Here is a 16,362-nt window from a genome sequence, read left to right on the forward strand (position 1 = left end):
ACTAACTTGAGTTGGATCATGCGGTGCCTTGGGTGCCATTCCACGATCATTGATTCTAGGACCTTCGGAACCCTGTGGTGATCTTTTAAAATGCTGGATAGTGAACTGCACAACACTTAGACTCACAGATTTAAATAATTTTGGAGGAGAAAGTTATGCGGGAATATCGAGTTCAAACCTTTCATTATAAAGATGAGGAGACCAAGGTTCAGCAATGTTCATTGAAATGACCAAGGTTATAGTTATTTGGGGGCAGAGGAGGAGATAACTCCACTCTTATTCATCAAATTACATGAACCTGTTTATATAATATCAAAGAAAGGCGACTTGGACTTGAACTTTTTGCTACCTTTAATCTTGCATTTGAATCTCTGAGTTCATTAATAGCTATTCCAAAAGAATTTTAGTAGAATTTATGGCTGTTACTGGTAAGTATTCATACTGCCCAAAGTAGTAAATATAAATGTTAACAAAAATCCTCATCTCACTCTTCCACTAGTTGAACTCGCACTGTCTACAAAGTGTTAAGGGCACAAAGATTCACAAGATCCAGACTCATTTCTAACATCTTACCAGTTCTAAAATACTACGGTGCTCCATCCTATTTTCAAATTTCATCATGTGTCCTAACTTAGTTTGTAGGGCAAATTTCCATGCAATAGTGTTTTTTTCTTCTTCTTCTTCTTTTTAATGTGGCTTACTGTTTTTGCCTTTATGGAAGGGATTCGTAACTCCACAAAAAGTCCATGCTTACTTGTTGGACGCTCCATGAAGGTTTGTCAGGACAGTAAAGTTGTTTCTCACACTTCGCAAGCTGGCGAGGACCTGGAAGGACAATGATCAGGATGGTTAGGAACAAAGGGAGATGAACGGGTAGGTTCAGAGGCTATATTTGGAAACTGCACCCAGGGGCAGAGGGAGAGCGAGCCAGGGCCAGCATGACACATACCTGGGCAAAAGGCGTTACAATCAAGTCATCGCCATGTCTGGTAAAAAGAGAGGAAAGAAACAGGTAAGAATGAATTTGAATTATAACTAGGACATATAAGGTGTAATATTAAGCCATATCAGTGTTAGCAACACAAACGTTACACAAGTTCTTCTACCCGGATATAAGGCGGGACTGATCTAGGCATAAACGGGAACCTTGGGAATTTGAAAGAACAAAATACCAGGTTCGTGGCTCCTGGGCTTACAGTGACACAGAAGAGCACTTGCAAGTGAGCACATATCCTCAGGGTACATTCCCATCAAAGAGCAGACCCAGAGTACTGTAATTCAAAGCAGCTTGGTTGCCAGAGCCAGGAAATTCAAAGGGAAGGCTGCTCACAAGCACACACAGAGTTGGAAAAAATGGCATAACAGTCTGGATAAAGGTTAACTTTGGATTTCCTGGCTTTTGTTGATTTGAACCACAGCCTCAATGCCATTTAAACACAGATTTCTGTCTGGGAATCCCATTACTTTTTGTTTTTAATATAACTTTTTTTTTCTTAAAGTACCCAAGGAAAAGCTTTTAATGGGAGTGTACGGACTGAGCCTACTATTACCATATCACTCTTGCTCATTTTGTCCCAAAGATCTGATTAAGCCGTACCTAGTGTTATGTAAATCTGTACTTAGGAACAGTCGAAAGCATGTTTTCAGAAATGCACTCTCTCTTTGGCACATACTTCCATAAATCTTCCTAAGCCCACATTCAGCAAGCTCTCCATAAAGTCATCAGAAGACACATTATTATTAGCTGCGGACACAAAATCGGGCCAATTTATTATTTGTGAATTGAGACAGCTGCACAGCAGTTGGTTGACAACGAGCTTCCTTCACTGTCTGATCTTCTCTGTCCTCATGACTGCCATAACAAATATGGCACCTTATTGGTTAATAACGTGAGCGCAGCCAATGATTATTAAGCACCTGCCCCGTATCAGGCATTATATGGGACACAGAGATGCAGAGCTGAACAACACATAAATCCATGTGGGCCTCTTCTCTAACACGGGCTTTTACTTTGGGGTCTTATCTAATATAATACTTTGCTTTCTATCTGTCTTTAGCTAGAAGTCCCCCTTCAAGTCACTCTAGTCAAGTTCTTGTGCATCTACTTTGTACAATGACTACAAAAAGAATACTGACGAGAGCATCCTTTGCGTGATTCCCTATGTCAGGCCCCGCACTGACCACTTTATGTGCATTGTCTCATTTAATTCTTGTAACAAGGCTTAAGGCAAGTACCCTTAATATTCCCATTTTAAAGATGATATCAAGGCTTGGAGAAGTTAAGCTACTGCTTAACGAGCACATAGTAAGTGGAAGAGCTAAGATTGTTGATTCCAAAAATCTGTGCTTTAAACCATTATATTACAACTATTTTATGATGACCCTGCATAGTTGGCAGATTGAATTACACAAAATCCATGACCCACCCCCAACCCCCAGTTACAACACTGTAGGGGAGACAGAAAGAATATTCAAAACACCGCGACAGATACAGAATGAGAACTGCAAACACTTCATGGGGAAACTTAATGGGGTGTAAAGGAGAGGTAATAATTACAAATTAGAGGAAGTAGGACAGGCTTGATTGAATGAGCGGTTTTGAGATGAACTTTGAGGGGCAGGTTCTAAAAAGCGTGGATGGTAGACGCCACCAATGAGAGAAATGGCCAGAACAAAGGCATACATGGGAAGTACTGAACGTGCTCACTGAGATGCCTGGTGGCTGTTTGGGCAGAGCTGAACAAATTAACTAGAGATGTTTTTAGAGGTTAAGATTAAAAGGTCCCCCACACTCATCTTATGGGTGGTATGGACCACGGTTGTGGAGGTGGTGCTTAACTCACAAGGAAGAAAGGAGCTCGTGAAGGTTTTGAGTGAGAGAGGCAAACAGAAAAGTGCTTTAGAAAGTAAAATCCTATGGACACCAAGAGACAGACTGGAGACAGGAAAGAGCCAGGAAGAATGGTTAGGGGGACAATGCAGTCATTCAGATGAGAAGAAATTGGTGAGGCAGAGGAAGAAATGGGAAAAGACAAGTTGAAGAGACCCTAAGTCTCTTCCAAGGACTCAGCATTTAATTGGCTAAGGGGTCATAAAGAAATACTATGTCAGTTTAAAAAATGGGTGTGTGGGAAAATAGTGAAGTCATGAGCAAAAATAAGAAAGTAAGGAGAAGCCTGGGGGAGGAGATGTGTCGCTTTCCCACAAGCTGAATTTTAAGATCCTCAGTGATATCCCAGTGGAGACATCAAACAGGAAGCCTGAAATATGGGAACTGGAGCTATACATTTCAGAGTTACCTACAACAGTGGGGAAAGTTAGAGCAACAGCAGGGAGTGGCTTCTGGAGGTGCGGGAATATAGAGAAAGGGAGCCCAAGTAAAAGCCTCAGGGTTGCTGGAGAAAAGCCAAAGGAGAGCCAGAAGAAGGTGCGGAGAGGAGCAGTTGTGATAAATGTAGGGTGGTGAACTGTACCAAGAGCAGCCCCTTCCCAAGCTATTATCTTGAGATGAACTTTCCATAGGTGAAATACTTGCTGTTTGTTCATATTTCTGCTATGAAGTTCACATTGTTTGTAAGGCATTGGGCTGAGTTGGGGATATAAGGTAGTAGAGTTAAGAGTTAATAGGTCATCTAAGGCTCCTGGATTTCAGGAGTCTAAATACTCAGTAAAAGCTAAACAGACAAATAAAATCTCATACATATGTAGACCTAACGCTGATGAGTTGTTGAATCAATGGGGAGTTACTAAAATGGTGCGAAGTATTGACTGAAGGGAGGTAAACACTAAGGGCGCACCCCGTCAGCATGACTTTACCATCATGGAACTTCTGGAGTTTGGGAAAGCAGAAAATTCAGAAGCAAGAGATGGACTTGCAGGTCCCCAGCGTTGGTTCCCTTAAGGGATCTGAATGGCAAAAGCTCACGCTATGTATTAGGTAGTAGCTGCTAGAGGAGAGGATCAGACAATTTATAGGTAATTTATAGCAAGTGTAGGAAAGAAACAAAACCAAATTCCTATCTGAATACAGCCAGATTATTTATGAAACTGATCTAAAATTTTTAATCACAATTTAATATTATTAATGATTAGAATAAGATGACATGGAAATAACACAATTAATTATGACTAATTATGAAAACTGATATACTTCTTAGTTTCCCAAACTGCTAAGAGGGCAGCGCCAGATGTTCAGAATCATGGCATGAGCAACATCTAGTGACAAAACCAGCACATTACAATTTTGTAGAATAATATGTAATGAGAACCCCGTAGATCTTCATGAGTGTAGTTCTGCACTAAACAGTGAAATGGTTTTCCAGAAAGCAAAAATGTTACTGCCTTCCGCTATACCCTCTGGATTGCACTGGTTTTGTCCTTTTCTGTGTCATTACAAATAGAATTTCACTTGTAACGCTGATTTTAGTCTTACAGATTAGTCAAGAGCACAGATTTTGGGAGCCAGACAGCACTGGTCTGTTTCTGAGTTGCACAACTACTGGCTCTAAGACATTACCCAACCTCTCTAGGCCTCAATTTCTTTATTTGTAAAGTAGGGTGTTGTAAGAATTAAATGAGTTATTATACATGTACAACTCTTACAATAATGCTTGGCACATAAAAGCATTTACTCATTAGTTACAGTTATTCTTATTAGTAGTAGGTATCATTATAATTAAAGAATTGCATGTCTATCTTCCCCACTGGTGAGAAGTTTTTCAGAAGAGTCATATCTGCCCCTATTGCAGTCAAGAGAACGAATATTGTACTTTACAGTTTACAAAGCATTTTCACATACAACATTTCATGTGATAAGAGAATGTTCTTGACCCCCCAAAATGGCGCAACCAGCTATCTTGTTGGTCAAGCCTGAAACGTTCCCCCATAGTCAGCCACCAGACCCTGCTTATGCTAACTTGCAAATACTTATTAATTGCCCATTGGATCTGCTCTAAGGTAGATCCCTACCCTTCTATTATGGAGATCACCAAAGCAGTCTTCCATTTGGCTCCTGGACGCTAGTCTTTAGGCTTGTCCACCCTACAAACCACTCTTCACTGTTATCAGAACTATCCTTCAAAAACATTTCTCTGCTTATGTATTTTCCTCCTTCAAACCTTTAGTAGCTCCCCACTGATTTCCTTCAGCATAAAGACCAACTCCTTTGGATAGGCACTTCATGATAAGGCTCCTGCTTACTCCTCCTGCCTTGCCTCTCACCACTTCCCCCTCCACTCACATTCTCTGCCTCAACTGCACTGACCTGTGCTTCTCTACAATGCTCCAGACAACTAAAGAGTAGACAGCACGTGGCCCTTCTTCCTGCATACCCCTCCCCCTGGCTAACTCCTCTAGCTTAGCTCTAACTGCTCAACGTGGGCTAGTCCCCTGCCTGGCCAGACCTTTCAAAGTCCTCTGCAAACCCTTCTGTGATTGCCCTTACTCAAAGATATCAAAATTGCCTATGGACTCACTAATCTTTTAGCTCCCTTGAAGACACAGAAAATGTTTTATTTGTTAGCAAGTGCCTAAATTTAAATTTAAAAGTTTTTGTTAAAAGAAAGAATGAATATGATCCTCATAACAGCGGGGAAAGCAGGCAGAGCAGAGATTAATATCATTATTTCTATTTTTCATCTTCATTTTGAGTCTGTATTTTTACTAAATATCCATATGATTTAATCATCCACACTCCTTGGATTTAAGCCTTGAATACCCATTTACTGTGCATGTTACTTAACTTCTGTAAGCATCAATGTCTTTGTCTTTAAGACAAGAAAATTATAGTACTAATTAAAGTAAGATTATGGGGGGCGCCTGGGTGGCACGGCGGTTGAGCGTCTGCCTTCGGTTCAGGGCGTGATCCCAGTGTTACGGGATCGAGCCCCAAATCAGGCTCCTCCGCTGTGAGCCTGCTTCTTCCTCTCCCACTCCCCTTCTGTGTTCCCTCTCTCGCTGGCTGTCTCTATCTGTATTAAATAAATAAATAAATAAATCTTTAAAAAAAAATAAAGTAAGATTATGGGAATTAAATGAGTTAACACATGTAAAGTACTTTAAATGGTACCTAGCACATGGGAAATGCACTTTTATTTTACGTGCACTTTTATTTACAGATAATTTAGACACTGTAAAGGAGATTCAATGCCAAAGTCAGGAGGCCAGTAAGTGTGATGGCTGTAGCTTAACTCAAGTCCTCAACACCGCATTGCACCTCTTTGGCAGCCCATTAATAAACCGGTCTTAAATTTAAGTGAGCAGTTATTAATGCTTTTCCTCTTCATTCTTAGGTCTTATTTCCCTTGAGTGCTCTCTCTAGAGACCATTTAGCTCACACAAATGGAGGCTTTAAAAAAAAGCTCTTTGCCTATATAAGGCTTTGCAAATGGGGTGACCGAACGAAGGAAATACGGATCTTCCTTCCCTGTGGATTTGCAGGTGGATTGTCACAACTCCATCCTGTTCAGGGTGGTTCCTGCCACAGTTTTGAACAACGTAACTGGTCTCACCAGTTTCCAGTACTTTATGTGCCCATTGGGAAATCCGTACCTCGGTGTACAAAGGCATTACGTTAGAGATGACTTCAACACGGGAACAAAAGAGAAATCAGCAGAGTATTGCCACATCTAGGAAAGCATCCGAAATTTCCTCAGGGGACCCAATGATGATCTTGTTTTCCTTACTAGAAAGCCTTATTTCAATCTCTCTTTTGTTGCTAAAAGTTAAAGCCAATTTTCCATTCACACTTTTACTCCTAATATCTTCTCGCTCACATCTTCTCACTCACCTAATATCTCTCCCTGTCTATGTTTCCTCTTACTCTTCTGAAAGTGTTCAGATGAGAAATGTGGAAAAGCTCATGTTGTCTCTACCACTGGGGTTTAATAAAGACAGGAATTATGCAAGTTTTCCTACATAAATCCATGATGGCACTGTACTGAAAATGAGGAGCTCCTGAGCAGGGGGCATCACATAGCCCCCACCCAATGACCTTCATATCAAGACTCTAGACCTATCATTGTCCTTCTTTTTCTTGGCTCCATAGGTAGAAGGCAGGAAAAGCAGTGAGAGGCTTGGGGGTTGCTGTTCCTCTATTCATTTCAATTCACTCTGAAGAGTAATAATCAGGTGAAATACTTTTGAGAGCATTACTTCAGTTTAGTTCAAGCTAGTTGTGTGAAACTGGACTTTCCAGCATGGTTCTGATAAAATAAAATACCAGAAAAATCTGGATATTATTCAAGCTCCTCTTTTTGTTGTACTGAGGAATCTAAATTCCTAAACTGACAAATATATAAAAGTTTTACTGTAATGTTGAAACATTAGCAAAATAAAAAATTGTGCCATTTTTATTCACTCAAAGATTTTAAGATTCTATTATCAGTATCTTTGATAGTCAGCTCTTATGTTGCCCACTGTTTTCTTGAGAAGAGCTATTCTTTTTTATGAAAGTGTGTCCTTTCTATATTTTTTCCTTTTAATTTTAAGAAGTCTCTTTCTTAAACAAACAAACAAATAAGAAAAACAGTGAGAATGATACTGGATAACTTACACCTAAAATTCTTACTTGCCTAAATTCAAAGTTGGCAATACTATGTAGGTTCTAAGTTAGGGGGAAACTTTTGCTGGTTGGTAAACTGAAAAGAGGATAAATGGTGAATATTAGGGACCCTACATGCAGAGTCATTCCGAATTAGATCTCTCTTTTTAGAGCTGTAGACTGAGTTGGACTGTAATCTCTAAGTTCTCTTCAGGTTCAAAATTTTCATAACTTTTTGTTCTTAAAAAAAATCTTCAGAGTTTAATCTGAAATTCAGCTAGAACCTTCTGGGAAGCCTTGGAATGACCCTGAGACTCATGCTGTTTGGCAAGAGTTTGGGGAACTGTGAGCTGCCTCCAGAAGCTAGTCTTTCACCTGTCAAACGCTATGTGAATGAAGCTCTAATTCCTTTCAGCTGACGCCGATTCCTATGCTCTCCACCGACAACGTCTAGAGAGGTGTTTCTCTTGGTAAAAGAGGAAATTCCAGGTAGACTCAGCCAAGCCCCCAGGCCAACCTTGATCAGAAACATCCTTGGTTCTACATCATCGGCCGCAAAGTGGTTACCTCTCCTTCAGCTTCCGGCATCCTGACTCTGCACCCCTCTGTTTTCTACCGCGTGGTAGAGATTCTACTTTGCAGTTTGAAGAACACAGGCAACCAGAATCGAAAAGGTTCAATTATGGTCAGTCTTAGCTACATCATGGGATGCAGCATAGCATATAGTCGTGGGATGGGGGCAGTTCTCTCAGTCTCTCAGAGGCTCGCTTTCATTATCGGTACTGTGGAGATAATAGTGGGACTTACCTGACAGGACTGCTGGGAAGATTAAAGAAATAACACATATGTCAGGGCCGCTGGCCCCGTGGTAAGCGCGTGTTAAATGTTTCCTTCCACTCCGTAGTGGAGTTATGTGGGTGTTCCTCTTATCTTTCTTATTAACTGTAACCTCCCTGAGAGGATGCAACCTTTCTGAGAATATCTGTTTTTAACTCCTCTATGATTTTTCCACTGTTTTGTTAATCTTTTATCCCCAGAGCCTAGCATGCTACATGGTACATAGGAGAGATTCAGGAAGTATTTGCCAAAGAAATGAATTTTGGCCCACCCAATGATCGAGACATTTTTAGGCCAGGGGTGCTTCTGGAAGAATCTGTTGGCAGAAATGCCCTGGGGAATCCTTTCTTACTGGTAGCTTTAAAATGTCCCCTGCCCTTTTCACAAGAGGCTGACCCTTTATAGCTTCATTTCCAACAGCACAAGAGAGCCCAGTGGAAATTTCCAGGCCAGAGACTTTAGGGAGCTACCAATATTTTTATAACATACAATGTTAAAAACAATTGTACGTGTGCCCAGAAACCTTTTAAGGCATGAATTCCAGCATCCAACTTTATTTGGTTTCAGAAATTTAATAAACGAATAATACAACCCCACCATTGTTCTTTAAAAATTAGAGATCTACGATTAATAGCAGCAAAACAAGAACATCAGCTGTGTTTAATAGGGTGGCAGAGTGTGCTGTGTCTCACCAAGGAGCCAGGCAACAAGTGGGCATTGAGTTAAGGTTCCAGAGAAGGGACACAGACATGCGGCTGGATGACAGCTTATTAAATGTCACCAAGCAAAGACCACTGAGAAAGGAGGCATGTCCCCAACTACTGTTTTTCTTTTTCACCATAGCCTCATGCAAACTGCACATGCTGTGGAAAATTCAAGTATGATTTGCAAAAACTGTTAAGGTTCTCAACCCATAAATGATTCAACAGTTCAGGAAATGAAGCTGAATGACAATTTTTAAAAAATGTATCAATAACAGATGAAAACTGCACACTGTGCCTGAGACCCCAGCTACATATTCTCATGCTGGAGGGCACTAATGTCTTTAAGGATCATCACTGTCACCTCTGCTCACGCTCATTTTTCTCCTCCCTCCTTCCCACGGGTTAAAGGGGGAACAGTTGTTGTTGCTGCTGTGACAGGTTAAAGATGAGGTAAGTGTGAGATGGCAGGCCACCCAGGGCTCGTACTTACTGCTCGCTTGGAAGTGAAGAGTTTCTTGACATCGCCTTTGGTGACAAGTCATAGTCGCTGTCTGATCTGTAGAGAAAGGACTCTCTGCGCTGGCTGTGCCCGGGAAAGGTGGCATGGAGCACCAACCCAGAGGAAGAGCTGGCCTGGGGGTCCAGAGGGCTCCGACCTGGGGAAGGGCCATTTTCCACATCAAAGCTTAAGAGAAAGCAAAAAACGCTGGTCACATAAGCATGGAGGAGGACATGTGACACACATACATGGAGAACCAATGTGTGCCAGGCATCTTACACAAAACTTCACACCTGATGCACCATTTTAATCTTCCAAACAGCTCTGAATTGTAGTCATTATTATTCTCATTTTGTATGAAGGAAATAGTCCCACAGAAGTCCAGTCATTAGTGAATAGTGGAGGCAGGATTTGAACCCTGGAGCAAAGCCCCATGGCCTTTCAGGGGCAAGAGTAACTTTGACAAATTCATAATAAGAGCCAACTGTAAAATCATTTGGTGATAACAAGCCACTTCAAAGACAGCATCCAACACAGCTCTACGTGTCAGACGCTAAACTATCACTTAAATGAGTCTTCGTAGCTGGGAGGCTTCTTCCTGCCATAAATAAACATCACGATCTCATTAAAAATACAATATGCATATTTCTCCATGTTTCAGGAACAAAGTGCTATCCTGAAAACATTCACTGGCTGATTAGATGGGAGGCCCAGTCTGAGACTTAATATTCACACGCAAGTTTAACCACAGAAAATGATTTAATTAATCTGATAATATCAAATTACCCTCAAGGGCTGCAGAGCTTTGTCTCTGGAGGAGGGTAAAGCCACTGGCTCTAGCATAGGAGAACCAGTAGGATTTCTAGTCAGTCTGCTCACCCTAGGAAGGTACCCTCCAGCCCAGATTAGTCGAACGAGCTCTGACCAATGAACACACTGATGGGAGCAGTGGAGATATTATCTCTTGTCTTCTCTCCCTATCCTGGTATCACATGAGGCTCTGTGTCCTTCCCATGCTCTCCATCATCCCCGATGCATTTTCCTTGGGTACACCACCTCCCTTTGCTTTAAACTGCCAGGAACCCTCTTGCCTACCATTTCTCTAGACCACTCCAGCAGGTCTGCTTCAGCTCTGCAGAGAGGTACTGAGGAAGGTATGAAGCTGGGAATGTTCTCTCTCCCAAGCTAGATCACAAGAGTGGGCTTCCTTCATACTCATCAAGCTGCCATTATTTATTTCTATACTCAAGGTCTTTCCTTTCACTCGTTCTTACAACCCTCTCTCTTGGGGTGAATTCTGCTTATATTTCTTTAGTTTACAAATCGCTTTCTGATCGATGATTCCACTTACTCCTCATAACAACCCTGTAAAGTATACAGTATGCCCTCACTCGACATTTGAGGAAAATGAGGCTTAAAGAGATTTTTAAATACTTGCTCAAGTTTACATGCTCGTACCTTATAGGGTGAGTACTGGAAGACCCAAGTCTTCCAACTCATTTCTCTACAACCCTAGACTTCTCTAATCACAGCGTATCAGAATGGCTTGCTGGCTAGCTGAGTGCAATTTTTCCTCTGAATTCAAACAAAATTTGTGTTTGGTATGTAGAGAGTAAGATTATGAGCAGCCTTAACTGTTATCTTGAATGAGGACAAGAGAAGCAGCAAATTACCCTGAAGCTGTAGGCTTCTTTGAAACGGGAAAGAAATAACAGAATGCAGGGTTATAATGCTTCCCCGGAGACCATTCTGAGAAGCTGCTTTTAGCCAACCTACAAACACCAGGTGTCTGATAAGAAGCAGCGGGTGAGAATCTCTGGTTAAAAAGACAAGAAAGAGCCATAACAATCCAATATGTATTTGGACTTTCAAGGCACCAGTGCATGGATTTTCACAGCAGGCTAATGGTCTGGGATGGAGCTGCCTTTCAGAGACTGCAGGCAAGCAGGCAGGTGGGCAATCACTCACACACACCAGCTTGTTTCTCTGCCTGCTTCGAGGTAGAGCTATGTTGTAAGCCAACTACATTGCAGCAAGTGAAAATATAATGAAAGCTGACTTGCAAACTTTCCTTGGGGGGAGATCTATACTAGTTGTTGAGCAAAATAAAGAGCTTCTTTGTGGATAAGGGCTCCTTTGTGCCACCCAGATCCTGAAGAACTGGTAGGTCCTGACGCTGGCTCTGAACTCTTCTTAAGGACAAAGAGGGAAGTTCTTAAAAGGTGACCGTGGCCCTTAAGAATGGGCATGAGCTTCGAAGTTTCATGTGCACTCATGTTATTCATTTTGGATGTATCTGTTCAGCCTTGATGGATATTAAAACACTGAAATACTTTTGTAACAGTTGGCAGCCAGCTGTTGCCCCAGGCCCTCCAGAATTTGCTGGTCTCCCCGGTGATGCAGTAACTAAGGGATTGGTGTCTGGAACAGCAGGGGTCTCTAGCTTTAGCACTATGGCCTGCATCCATTTAATTGGTCAGTGCCCATGCAGCAGCAGTCATTAAACATTATGAATGCGTGTTCCTGTGCTAAAATATTAGACAGGCACCAAGTGGGTATGCCTACCGAAGTCTTAGAACTTTTACCACTGAGAGTTTCCACCAGGCCTCACTCTGCCCCATGTTCTGCTAGAGGCATTCCTAGTGGGCAGAAAGTTTAAATCCACAAGGCATTACCCTTAAAGTGGATGTCACAAGGCATTCTGTCCCCAGGGTTTGTATATCAGAAACTTGGTCCTACCAGGTAAGCAGGGACTAGACCCAGACACCAAAACTCTCTCCAGGCTGTTCTCTTTTGCTTTTGTTTTTGTTTTGTTTTGTTTTGTTTTATTCTTTATCGTGCCTAAACTCTAAACTCCTAGAAGAGCTTGCTGGAATTCAGAAAAAGCCAGGGAAGAATTCTGGTGCAAAGAAGCAGTCTCAGTGAGACAAACGGCCTTTCATATTCCCTGGGGCACTGTTTCAAAGCAACCAACACAGATGTACAACTTAGGAACAAACATGAATCACCAACCAGACACCAGCCCCAGTCACAGCAAAATTAGCGGGCAGACATCACAATACATCCCGCAGACCCAGGGTGGGAGGAGGGGTATGAGCAAGGGGAAGATTGAGGACAGACTTAACAAGCAAAATGAATAGACCACACAAATTGAAACACAATTAGGGAGAAAATGGAATCTGAAATATCAGAAACAAACACATAAATGGGGATAATTCATTTAGGATGAATTATGTAGGCTAAATTTTTTGCACCTGCCTTAATCAGGACACACATTTCACCTTTAGACTTCTTAGTATTAAAGAAATTATTATAACAGCTATAAGAGTTTTATATATTATATAAAACATAGACAATAGAGAAAAAAATGCCACTTTTATTAGTTTAGTATGTTTCCTCCTGAATATTTTTCCTGTAGGCTTGGAGCATGATTTTTTTGTACAAGTATTTTCATGTTCTGCGGTTTTTGAAATTAGCATTTTTCATGGCCTGGCACCTAATGGTTCACGAGAAGCTGTACCATACTTTCTTAAGCATTTTCCTTACTGTTGGCATTGCACCTATGACCTTAAATAGCATTGTAGTTGATATCTTTCAGCCTATAGCTACTGTAATATTTAGATGAGGTCACTCAGAAGTTTCAGATAGATTAAGCGAGGATGTCACTAGTGAGTTTCTGAATATTTCACTGTACTTCTCTGGAAGGGATTGTCCATATCCAGCATGTGGACAGAAACAGTATTGCCTCTCTTCTAGGTTCAGAGAAAGTCCCATAATGACTCTCTCCTGTCCAGGATTCTGCATGTTGCCCTCCCTCATGATTCTGCCTGCTTCTCCCTGCCTTGGCCAATCACCCTGGGCTGAGTCAATTGCTCCTCGTCTAAGACTGAATATTTCAACAACTTTCTCCTGCTTTGTATCTAGAGTCTCTGCCTCCCAAGGCAGTGGTGGTAGCAGGTGACACTGGGGGTAGGAAGTGGTGCTCCCGGAGATGGGAATGGCCTTCCCGCCAGTCTCTGATAAGTCACTATCTTCAAACTTCAGCTCAGGGCACCCCCTCCAGGAAGTGTTCTCTGACCATGCAGCCTGAGTTTGATGTAAACACACGTTCCTCTCTGCGTTCCCCTCCGCTCCTTTACTGCAATCCTTGATCACAGCATGTGCACCTCTCTGCTTAATTCTCTATTTAGCTGATTCCCACTAGGTTCTTAGGTTCCAGAGAGAGGGGACCCTAAATTACTCACTTTTGTATGCCAGGAATGTGGGTCAGAGCCTTGTAATTAACAGATCCTCAAAAAAACGTCAGCCGCACCGATTGAAGAACACTGCGATTTACTGTGAAATGTTTCTCCTCTCCCTTCCCTCTTCCTACCTGCTTACTCACATCTCGGTTCCCACCGACATGGGGTGCTGCTGTTTCTTTCAAATGAGTCTACAGAGATGGGGCAGTGACTTATTTGATCAGACTTATAAGGTGATGATCTAAGAATTCAAGTAAAATGAAAGGGGAAAAAAACAAAACAAAAGAAAATAAACTTGGACACACGGCTGTGTTCTCCCTGAACGAAACAATCTTGCATCGAAAAATCACTGCCTTGGAGATTTGAGATGGCGACATCTTTACACAACCCCATCCTGGGAAAAGCCCTCCTATGCCACTTTGTTTGCCATCTTCAAATCTCCTTCTTTTTTAATAAAAGTGAGAACCTTCTCTGCCCCACACTTTCTCTGCTGGAGGTTTCCATTCCCTAAGAATCCATGCAGAGCCAGCTCCGGACTGGTGCAAACAGCGAGCCAGCAGATGGCAGAAGACAGCTACAGCTTCCTCCAGGAGGCACCTCCCAGCCTCCAGTCGGAGCAGCTGGGGCTGCGTGCCAGTTTCGGAGGGAGAAATGTGACTGAGGCCTTATTCATAAGCCTAGGAGGAAAAATCAGGGATAAAGAACAGAACCACAAGGTATACATGAAACCTTTTATTAAACTAAGAGAAGCTCTACTTCCAAGAATTCAAGCTGAGCCAGGTGATTGCAGAATTGCCTGCAATTGTTCTCAGGGCGGCTGTTTCTTGACCCCCAATTACCTGCGCATACCCCAATTTCTGTAACAAAAACTCATGAAACAACCTCCCAGGAATAATTCATTTCCGAATCAGAGGAGACTTTTCTTTTTCAACTCAGCCCTTCTAGAGGTGAGTCTCGGGCTTATTCTGATAAATAGCTCCACTGTCAAGATCGTGAGCTCTCCGAGAGGTTTAAACTCACAGGGCAGCGTAGTGGCTCACCACCATCTGGAGAGGGCCCTGCTGTTCTCAATTTTGCTTTTCTTTCTTAAAAATGTATTCATTGAGTATCGCATACAGCCCTCAAGTTTTACAACTCAGGAAGGCTAATTCTCTTCCTCCCATTTCAAAGAGGAGAAAATGGAGCCTCCAAAAATGTGAAACTTCATTTGAAAAATTCCAAAATGTGATCTCCTTGAAGGACACTGGGTCTGTGTCTAGGGCCTCTCCTCCATGTCCCCATGCCCCTTCTTGATCCCAGAACCGGCCACGCTGGATTGTATTCCTCTGTGTACCCATCTCTTTCACTCCACTAGACTGTGACCTTGAAGCAGAGACTAAGCCTAATCCGTTTTGTATTCCTGGGGCCTAGAACGGAGCCTCACGCCAGAAGGCGTATAACCAGTATTTGTTAAACGAATGAGAGGATCTCATCCTTTATATTTCTCATCTGACAAAAATCTTCTTCTATTTGGAATAAAACCTCTGGCAGGTGAAGACTTCTGAGAAGCCCCTCGGGGGAGCTGATAGGTTCCTCCTTCCCCATTCTTTCCCACCTTCCTGCAGCATCCCAGGAGCTGTGTCCCGGGAGTTTTGGCTTTTGAGAACTTTTGTGTCTATGTTTGCGTATAGAATGTGTGTGTGTGGATGGCCGTGGTCCGTCTGTGAGAAAAATGCCATGTTTCTTTAAAGTTCTGTGGGAAAATATTTCCCTCAATTGGACTCAGAAACTAACATCTTCAAATGCTTGCTTATAGTTTTGATAAAAATACTCACGATGGCCATCAGCTCAGTGTGCTATCTGGTCCCTGCAGATAGGGAAGCTGCCCAGGGGCGTGCATTCTTACCCACAATGGCAGTGACCCACCTTGATACAATGAATGGCGGCAGGCTGCTGCCAGTCCTAATTTTTAATGAAGGACTTAACTGTGCAAAATCACAGCCAGTGTGATGTAGAGCCCATGTCCTCGCTGCAGGAAAGCAGATCTCCTCTGGCTATAGTTACAGCCGAATATTGTGGTTCTGCCCTGAGATTTCAGTTCCAAAGGCTGTGCCTTCACAAGGAAGAAGAACGATGACGCTGGGCTCATCTGAATTCTAGAAGCGGCTTCCCACTGCTTTCTTTTTTTCCTAGGGGCTTTGAAAATTACATTCATGGCAATAATCCAAAAGTGCTTTCCCCACGGAGAGGTTTAACCAGAGGTAGCAGAGTAATGCTGAAGAGCTCTAGGATTCTGAAGATCTGGCTTCCAGTTCCTGCTCTGTGAGGAAATAACTGGAATGAAACAGAGACTCCCCATACCCTGACTCCCACGCCGTAGTCTTTCCCCCCTGAAATGAATGAAGAAAAGAATGAGTGGAAGATCTCTGAGGCCCCTCTGAGATTAGACATCTTACAGACATTTCGGAGATGGAGGAAGGATTGGTTCTCAAGTGCGGCCTGATGTGATTTTATATTGTTAATGATCATTCATTCAACTCATTCATTAAGTGCCCACTATAA

At 42.4% G+C, this 16,362-nt stretch overlaps 1 protein-coding gene across 2 annotated transcripts in view; it reads right to left on the bottom strand.

Moving 5' to 3' along the window:
• PDE4B (phosphodiesterase 4B) overlaps window positions 1-16,362 on the bottom strand; it is a 521,515-nt gene that overhangs the window by 110,643 nt on the left and 394,510 nt on the right. For both annotated transcript variants that reach the window (XM_044383764.3, XM_057310592.1), the window contains exons 4-6: window positions 9,572-9,766; window positions 950-986; window positions 755-825 (exon numbers count right to left, since the gene is read on the bottom strand). In XM_044383764.3, coding sequence (XP_044239699.1) covers window positions 755-825; window positions 950-986; window positions 9,572-9,766 — 303 coding nt within the window. The remainder of the gene's footprint in view (window positions 1-754; window positions 826-949; window positions 987-9,571; window positions 9,767-16,362) is intronic.

The sequence above is a fragment of the Ursus arctos genome, unplaced genomic scaffold (assembly GCF_023065955.2).
Source record: "Ursus arctos isolate Adak ecotype North America unplaced genomic scaffold, UrsArc2.0 scaffold_12, whole genome shotgun sequence".
NCBI classification, from domain to species: Eukaryota; Metazoa; Chordata; class Mammalia; order Carnivora; family Ursidae; genus Ursus; species Ursus arctos.